The sequence below is a fragment of the Rattus rattus genome, chromosome 8 (assembly GCF_011064425.1).
Source record: "Rattus rattus isolate New Zealand chromosome 8, Rrattus_CSIRO_v1, whole genome shotgun sequence".
NCBI classification, from domain to species: Eukaryota; Metazoa; Chordata; class Mammalia; order Rodentia; family Muridae; genus Rattus; species Rattus rattus.
The window spans coordinates 4,408,045-4,417,797 of NC_046161.1; the positions used below are offsets into that span (position 1 = coordinate 4,408,045).

Sequence of the window (9,753 nt, forward strand, 5' to 3'; positions counted from 1 at the left end):
CACTCTGTGAGGCATGTCTGATCTCTCTCAGACCACTACTTCCACCTAATGGTTTTTTTTTATAAAAAAAAATGGGGAGATGCACGGAGCCATATTGGATTTGGGCCCTAGCCGCTTTTTGACTGCATGGTTCAAGGTGACTCTGGGCTGTTTGGCCACAGAGACTCACCCCTTAGATGACTGCCATAAGTCTTAAGATTGTTGGATAAAGCCTCTCCCATGAATTCGGCACAGGAGTATAACATCAAGGAATGCCTCAGCTCGAGCAGATACCAGTTATCTCCTCAGTCAACACCCAGTGTCTCCACCACCTGACCTCATCGCCTTTGACTTTTGCCTCCAGCTATCACTGCCTATACCCTCATCTCCCCCTCCTTCATATTTCACTGAGGTCACTCCCCCTACCTGAAAGCCTTAAAAGCTGCAATGTTCATCCCAATAAATGAGACCTTGACAACAGAACTCTTGCTTGGTCTCCTTCTTCTCTTCACCCCCATTTTGGCCCACAGGTAGAAAGCCTCTTCGGGACCCTGAATAACTGGGTCCCCGCTGGCGGGGACAAGCGTAAGTTTGGATAAAGTCTCCTTAATTATTCTATTCATACGCTCTACCTGTCCTGAACTCTGGGGTCTGTATGCACAATGTAGTTTCCAATCAATCCCCAGTAATTTGGCCACCAACTGACTTACCCGGGAAACGAAAGCGGGCCCGTTGTCCGATCCCAGGACTTGAGGCATACCATACCTGGGAAAAATTTCTTCAAGAAGTTTCTTGGTGACTATTTTGCAGTCTCATGTTTGGTGGGAAAGGCCTCCACCCATCCTGAAAATGTATCCACAAACACCAGCAGATATCTGTATCCGTACATACCTGGTCTGATTTCAGTAAAATCAATCTCCCAGTGGATGCCAGGACGATGTCCCCTGGGACGAGTCCCAATACCATTTTTCACTTTCCCTGGGTTCACTTGGGCACAAGCTTTGCAGTTTTCAGTCACTTCTCGCAGGGCCTGACCCTGTCCCAAAAGGTGAAGACCTATTTCTTCTTGCTCCAGGAGAGTTCTCATCTTCTTGATTCCCAGGTGGGTTAACTTATGTAAATGAGATATTAATTCAAAAGTCAATTTTGCAGGCATGACAATCTTTTCAATATAGACCCATCGTTTTAGTTGAGGAGAGTATACGGTCCCCATTTTCTTTAGGAGGTCTATGTCCTCTGAATCATATGGCCATGGAGAGACTTGCTCATGGTTATCTGCACTGACCAGAGTCAGGATCTGTCCTTTCTCTGCAGCCTTTCGAGCCGAAGCATCTGCCAACCGGTTTCCCCGAGCTTCTGGGCTCTGTCCCTTCTGGTGTCCTGGACAATGTATGATACTCAGTCCTTTTGGTAGGAATAGTGCCCTTAAGAGAGCTAAGATCTCAGCCTTATTTTTGATCTCTTTTCCTTCTGATGTAAGTAATCCCCGTCTTCGGTAGATTTCACCATGAATATGTGCGGTAGCAAATGCATAACGGCTGTCAGTATATACATTTAGCCTCTTACCTTCTGCCATCTTGAGAGCCTGTGTCAAGGTGATGAGCTCGGCTCGTTGAGTGGAGGTGCCTGCAGGTAAGGCACTTGCCCAGATTACCTCATCTTCGGTGGTGATTGCAGCTCCGGCCCTCTGCTCCCCATCTGCGACATAACTGCAGCCATCCGTATACCAGGTGTGGTCAGCATTCGGAAGAGGCTGATCCGTTAGATCTGGTCTGGTTCCATGTGTTTCTGCTAAAATCTGGAGGCAGTCATGTGGTTCAGCTCCTTCTGGTAAGGGGAGTAGGGTAGCCGGATTCAAAGCCACCACCGGGCCAAACTGGACCTTCTCCGTGTTTAACAACATAGCTTGGTAATGAGTCATGCGAGAATTAGAGAGCCATCGGTCAGGAGGTTGTTTTATCAGGGCCTCTACCGCATGAGGCGCCAAGATAGTCAGAGGCTGTCCTAGGGTCAGCTTATTAGCATCCCTAGTCAAGAGTGCAATTGCTGCTACCATTCTCAGGCAAGGTGGCCATCCTGAGGCAACGGGGTCTAACTTCTTTGATAAATAGGCCACTGGTCGCTTCCAGGGCCCCAATTTTTGTGTAAGGACCCCTTTTGCGTAGCCTTGTTTTTCATCTACAAATAGCTCAAAAGGCTTGGTAACATCCGAGAGGCCAAGGGCAGGGGAGGACAACAAGGCACGCTTGATGTTGTCAAAGGACTCTTGTTGTTGCGGTCCCCACTGGAAAAGCGTCCCTTGTTTAGTAAGCGGGTATAAGGGAGCAGCCATCTCGGCGTAACCCGGGATCCAGAGGCGACAGAACCCTGCCGTGCCTAAAAACTCTCTCAACTGACGGGGGCTCTTGGGAACCGGAATGCCAGCCACAGTCTGTTTTCGAGCTGAGGTCAACCACCTCTGCCCATCTTTCAACTGATACCCTAAATAAGTAACTTGAGTTTGACATATTTGGGCCTTTTTCGCTGAGGCCCGATAGCCTAGGCGCCCCAGAGTCTGCAGGAGGGATTCTGTCCCCAAACGGCAGGCCCTCTCAGTGGCACCTGCCAAAAGCAGGTCATCAACGTATTGCAGAAGTATGAGAGAGGGGTACTGGACTCGAAAATCAGCCAAATCCTGATGTAAAGCTTCATCAAACAGAGTGGGACTATTCTTAAATCCTTGGGGCAATCTAGTCCAGGTCAATTGACCCGAAAGTCCCAAGTCCGGATCTTTCCATTCAAAGGCAAACAAAGGTTGACTTTCCGGGCTGAGCTGGAGACAGAAGAAAGCATCTTTCAGGTCCAAAACCGTGTACCAAGTATGTGTAGGGGGCAGAGTACTGAGTAAGTTGTAAGGGTTTGGGACTGTCGGATGGATGTCTTCTACCCTTTTATTGACCTCTCTTAAATCTTGTACTTGCCTGTAATCTCCAGTTCCTGGCTTTTTAACAGGTAGCAGGGGCGTATTCCATGGCGACCGGCAAGGGACTAAAATGCCCTGGTTCAGAAGCCTTCTAATATGTGGTCTTATGCCCTGCTAGGCTTCCTGTGACATGGGATACTGCTTTATAGACACTGGAACTGCAGTGGCCTTTAGTTGAATAATTAGAGGAGGCTGCTGAAGCGCTAGTCCCATTCCCCCAGTCTCTGCCCAGGCTAGTGGGAACTTCGTGACCCAAGAGTCTATTTCTGTAGTTTGTGGATTGTCATGTCCCGGTTCATATAGTCTGTATTCGTCCTCTAATTGAAGGGTCAGAACTTGAAGAGGGGTCCCATGAGGGCCAGTTATCCGGGCCCCTCCTTCTTCAAAATGAATTTGTGCTTTTAGTTTAGCAAGCAAGTCACGGCCCAGCAGAGGGTATGGACAATCCAGAACATGTAGGAAAGAATGAGTCACCTTACCAGTAGCCAACTGAACCCGGCAATCTGTAGTCCATCGATATTTCTTGCCACCAGTGGCTCCTTGCACCCAGGCCGTCCGGTCACTGAGCTGTCCATGAGCCCGGGTGAGGACTGAATGTTGAGCTCCTGTGTCTACTAGAAAGGTAACTGGCTGCCCCCCGACTTCAAGAGTTATCCTGGGCTCAGGGGGGGCTCCTGGCCCTGACCTCCCTAATCTTCATCTAGGGTCAAAAGGGAGGTCTCCAACTTCTTCCGGGGTCCACGGGAATTCTTAGGGTTCTTAGGGCAATCTCGGGCCCAATGTCCTTTTTCCTTGCAGTAGGCGCACTGATCTTTGTCCAGCTTCAGCCCCTTTCGAATTCCCTTCCTATCTCCCTTCCTTCCCTGACTCTGAACTACGGCGGCCAAAATCCGATTCAGCTCCTTGCTCCTCTTCCTCTCCCTCTCATCTTTCTCTCTACGTACTCTTTCCTCCTTCTCTTCCTGTGTCTCTCTCTTATTAAAAATCCTTTCTGCTTCCTTAAGCAAGTCCTGCAGCGTATAACCTTGTAGGTTCTCCAATCTCTGTAACTTAGCCCTAATATCTGGCGCAGCCTGCCAGATGAAGGACATAGAGACACTCGTCATCTGCCCTGGGTCATCTGGATCATAGGGTGTATACATGCGATAGGCCTCCTTTAGTCTTTCTAAGAAAGCTGAGGGGGTCTCATCGGCCCCCTGTAATACCTGCTTCACCTGAGCCAAATTGGTTGGGCGCCGGGTAGCCCCTCGGAGACCCGCTAAGAGCAACTGGCGGTAAAGGCGTAGGTGTCCCCTACCGTCAACCGTATTGAAGTCCCAGTTCGGCCTTGTGAGTGGAAATGCATCATCAATTGCATCAGGCAGCTGAGTAGGACGCCCATCATCCCCCAGGACGTGCTTCCTGGCTTCTAGAAACACCCTCTGTTTTTCTTCCGAAGTCAAAAGAGCCTGTAAAAGCTGCTGACAATCATCCCAAGTGGGCCGATGTGTGAGTAAGACAGATTCTATTAGTTCAGTAAGGGCCACTGGGTCCTTGGAAAAAGGGGGGTTGTGCTGCTTCCAGTTATAAATGTCGGCCGCGGAAAAGGGCCAATACTGGGTCTGCCCTCCCGTTCCCTGTCTAAGGGGAAAGGCCTGAGAGGTCGAATCCGGTGCTGCTTCCCTCTTATGGCGCAGTCTCCCTGCTATTGGAGAAAATGCTGCCTCAGACTGGGGTTCGGCTTCTGGGAGGGCAGGCGGTCTTGCTTCTGCCTCCTGAGCTGAACTGGTAGAAACGGGATATGGAGGAGACTCCTCAGATAGGAGGTCTATGAGGGGAGAATTAGAATCTTCCGGAAGCACCGGTTTGGGTTTAGATGTAGTTTTAGGAGATTCCTTCTTGGTAAGGACAGGATAGAGAGAGGAAGGGGTTGAGAGAGAAGCAAGTGGGGCTGAGGGAGTAGGGGGCCAACTTAAGTCTACAAAGGGTTGCACCCAAGAAGGGGGCTCAAAGGCAAGGCTTTCCCAGGTGATAATGTAAGGCACCTGGTCAGGATGTCCATGTAGTCCTTTATGGAAGATCTGATCCTTGACCTGTAAAATAACAGTTTTATTAAAAGTACCGTCCACGGGCCATCCGGCCCCAAAAGTGGGCCACTCAGAAGTGCAGAGGGTCTGCCACTTCCCCTTCTTAATTTCGACGCCTTGTTCATCTGCTCGGTCCTTGACGTCCTTCCAGTGGTCGAGAGTAAGACTCAGAGGTGTTGTTAAAGACTGTCCCATGTTAGTTTCAAGGTAAATTAGAGAACAAACAAGACAAACACACACAACAGTCAAACAAGCAACAGTCAAGCGCGCCACTCGGCTACGGCGCAAAACTGAAAGTAAAAAGTCGGAGGGGTGCACTGAGGGTCCGGATCCCTCACCCTCCACCAAAACTACGTATCCTTCTGATACGGACTGAGCCCCGACAAATCGGGCTCCAAACACCCTTGGAACGTCTTCCAGGGCTGCGGGGGAGAAGTCCGAGCTCGTCAGCTCCTTCTCTAGCCCGCTCAAACACTAACAGTCTAGACTCAAATCCAGTAACCAAGCAGTTATGAAGCAAGCCACTCAGCAAAACTACAGCAAGATGAGACAGAACACAACGAATGCTGGCCAGCTTACCTCCCAGTGGGTGTTCGGTGGTCTTTGGGTAGAGAATCTCCGATCCCGGACGAGCCCCCAATGTAAGACTCTCAGAGAGAATCTTCCCTCAGGAGGGAGATCCTCAAGCCCCAATGACCAGTCCGAGTCACAGGCTGCAATCTGCAAAAGGATTTTTATTGATCAGGAAGCACAGGTATCTGTGGGCGTCCCAGTCAATTTGGAAGACTGGCGCGCCTACCAGAACCAGGACGGGCTTTTTATAGTATTTTGGGGAGCAGAAGCAGGCTTACAGAAGCAGATGCATGGTTACAGGGATGTGATTGGTGGAGTAAATGAGGCATACGTGTACATTACCTATTTTGGCTATAATCATAACAGTGAGTTAGCAAAAAGTACATGGTGGTCGGGTCTCCCGGGGGGTCAGGGACTTGTTTCTTTTTCCCTGCCAGGTGGCCCATGGAGCAATGCCCATATTTTAGTCTAGTTTCTGTATTTTGTTTTCTTTTCTGGGCTATTTTGTCTAAATGTTGGGTCAGCTTGTCCCACAAAGCTTGGGACTCATATGAACTTCTTGAACTTTCTCATAAGGCTTATTTTAGTTCCAGGCCTGTGTATTAAAACTCATCCGTCATTTCTATGTTTGAGGGCCTAGGGCTGGGCTTGTATAATCCCTTTTCTGGAGGGGGGTCTTTCAAGTCCATGTATAGTCTTTAGGTAGTGGCTTAGTCCCTGGAAGCTCTGGTTGCTTGTCATTGTTGTACATATGGGGTCTCAAGCTCCTTCAAGCTCTTCGAGTTCTTTCTCTGATTCCTTCAACGGGGGTCCCGTTCTCAGTTCAGTGGTTTGCTGCTGGCATTCGCCTCTGTATTTGCTGTATTCTGGCTGTGTCTTTCAGGAGAGATCTACATCCGGCTCCTGTCGGCCTGCACTTCTTTGCTTCATCCATCTTTTCTAATTGGATGGCTGTATATGTATGGGCCACATGTGGGGCAGGCTCTGAATGGGTGTTCCTTCTGTGTCTGTTTTAATCTTTGCCTCTCTATTCCCTGCCAAGGGTATTCTTGTTCCCCTTTTAAAGAAGGAGTGAAGCATTCACATTTTGATCATCCGTCTTGAGTCTCATTTGTTCTAGGCATCTAGGGTAATTCAAGCATTTGGGCTAATAGCCACTTATCAATGAGTGCATACCATGTGTGTTTTTCTGTGATTGGGTTACCTCACTCAGGATGATATTTTCCAGTTCCAACCATTTGCCTACGAATTTCATAAAGTCATTGTTTTTGATAGCTGAGTAATATTCCATTGTGTAGATATACCACATTTTCTGTATCCATTCCTCTGTTGAAGGGCATCTGGGTTCTTTCCAGCTTCTGGCTATTATAAATAAGGCTGCTATGAACATAGTGGAGCATGTGTCTTTTTTATATGTTGGGGCATCTTTTGGGTATATGCCCAAGAGAGGTATAGCTGGATCCTCAGGCAGTTCAATATCCAATTTTCTGAGGAACCTCCAGACTGATTTCCAGAATGGTTGTACCAGTCTGCAATCCCACCAACAATGGAGGAGTGTTCCTCTTTCTCCGCATCCTCGCCAGCATTTGCTGTCACCTGAGTTTTTGATCTTAGCCATCCTCACTGGTGTGAGGTGAAATCTCAGGGTTGTTTTGATTTGCATTTCCCTTATGACTAAAGATGTTGAACATTTCTTTAGGTGTTTCTCAGCCATTCGGCATTCCTCAGCTGTGAATTCTTTGTTTAGCTCTGAACCCCATTTTTTAATAGGATTATTTGTCTCCCTGCCTAACTTCTTGAGTTCTTTGTATATTTTGGATATAAGGCCTCTATCTGTTGTAGGATTGGTAAAGATCTTTTCCCAATCTACAACTGCTGTTTTATGATGCTAGCATTTATGTTTATAAAACAATAAAGGCAAAGAACAATTGGATGTTCAGATTCCCACATGAGCACTGATAAATAAAGATGCCAGCTACATACATGTGATACCCTAAGGTCTTCAACTAAAGTTCTAATTTTGGAAACAGGCAATGGGCATCAGTGTGCAACATGTGGAAAGGCAGGTAAAGGGCTCTAGCCAGCCGATAATGGCAAACATGGCTCAGGAAGACTTTGCCCTTCTCCCTCATCCCCTCTGCCTTGCTAAAAACTGTTGGATTGCATTCCAAAAGCTGGCCACCAAGGTCTAGTCCCTTATTAGTCCACTTCCTCCTCCTGAGACTGACTACCAAGGTCCAGCTATCAAAATATGGAAGTCCAACAATCAAAAGCCCCCTTTGGTGCACCTAATTAACATGCCCAGTTAAAACTAAATACCTCATCCTGACTCAGGGTTTTCCTTTACCTTATAGACCACCAGTTGCCTACATGCCTCTGTGTACTCTGTCCCCATTGTTCCTGTCCCCTCCCATCCATCCTCTATCTCCTGTCTTTGTCTCCTTTCCTGCCCTTATTCCCTCTGGGGCAAATAAATCTGAAAGCATAGTCCTGGGGTGTATGAGCCAACTCAGGTTCCCTATAGCAGGTGTTTCAGGTGTGTTTTAGGGAGGGGCCAGGGACCACATTACAACCAGATGACCAGTTCAGAAAATCAGTCATAGCTCTCCAAATCTGTTATTTAATAGAGTGCTTCAATAGGGTAAAGATCCTTCAACCTTCCTACTGTGAGGAATACAAACAAACTTTAATCTCAAAATGGGATCACAGGTGTATAGAAAGAGAATATAGCTATGTAACTATAAAGGTATAAGCTGATATGAGATATTTTTAAAACCATACTTAAAAGTACACCCATGATCATAGTCTCTCTTACAGACCCACTGGTTCTCACTCAGGACTCAGCCAATCAGACCCTCAGACTCAAGCACAGGACATGAATTGCAAATGTATACACAAAAGCTTTCTTCACTGGGCCATGCTGTCAGGCATACTATTGAACTGGCTTAAATTTTCAAATAACCCTATGGAGGGTTAACTTTGCACTTGTCAGATGCTATTATATGCACAGTATATAAATCTGTTACAGACAACAGTCATTCCGGGTGCCTCAGAGTTCCATAAAATTTAGTCTTAGCTAAGCTTATGTAAGCTACGGTATGAACACTCAGTTGCAGCCAAACTTTTTAACCTTGTGACACAATGTCATCATCTACAGAGTTTTTCCTTGAGAACTGTGCAATCAAGTTACCAGCAAAGAAAAGGGTCACAAGGACACCTTAATGTTTTGTATAAGTTTACAGATTGTGTTGGGCCACATGCATAATGGCAAGAGCCATGCATTGGGTAAAGGTAAGAGAGTGGCTTGTAATTTGTGAATATATCTACTTTAAAGCAGACATTTCCCAATTATCTGTAGAGAGATTAATTACAATAGAAGTCTTTTCATGGCTTCAGCACAAGGAAAGGACTGCAGGTTCATAGATAGATGGAATGAGCACTGGGAAGCCGGTACTTGTGAGCAGTGTTTGCAGGACACCAAACAGCTACTCCAGGCTACACACCAGTGGAAAGGAGCAGGGAGACTCACCCTGGAGCCAGAAGTCACACCCTGTGGGTCCTTCTGAGTTTTCTCTTACGTTTTAATGTTCTTCTATCTATATAAGTACTTGTCCTTTATCTGTGCCTGTATCCCCCTCTAGCTCTGTCCTTATCCAAGCCTCTGATGTGCCCAGAGAAACACAAACAGAATTCTTTATCTCTCCCTTTTTTTCCTGACATCTAGGAAGTTTTCTCTACATTGTAATCATGGCCATGTCCCACCCCCACTGCCCACCTAGCTGGAGGCAGCACACAGATGCCACACAGTCTCCCTAAATTCACCTGACCCCACTCATTATGTATCACCCTTGAGGCTGCATCCATAGAAACAGATGGTGAGGCCTCAAAGCCACGGATGCCAATCAGCATGTTCTCTAATCAGTTCCCTTTCAAGTGACATCTGCTTCTTTCTTCCTCTAGGTATATGCAATAGATTCAAAATCTATTGCACTGCCTTCTACATGGGATAGAGGGTGCAACATGCTCACAGAACATTTCCCTGGTGCAAAATGGGCCAGCACACACAGACTGAAAGGGCAGGTAGGAGAGCTTTACTGTCCTGCAAGTCTGCTGTGCAGAGACTCAGCTCTTCTGTGTGTGTGTATTGGAGAGGGTGAAAGAGCAAAAGACAGT

At 47.2% G+C, this 9,753-nt stretch overlaps 1 protein-coding gene across 1 annotated transcript in view; it reads right to left on the reverse strand.

Moving 5' to 3' along the window:
- The window catches only part of LOC116907202, an 8,171-nt gene extending 2,797 nt beyond the window's left edge, over positions 1–5,374 (reverse strand). The window contains 3 exon segments of the mRNA XM_032910160.1: positions 565–784; positions 787–3,633; positions 3,636–5,374. Coding sequence (XP_032766051.1) covers positions 565–784; positions 787–3,633; positions 3,636–5,202 — 4,634 coding nt within the window. The 5' untranslated portion in view covers positions 5,203–5,374.
- Between the last annotated feature and the right edge of the window lie 4,379 nt (positions 5,375–9,753).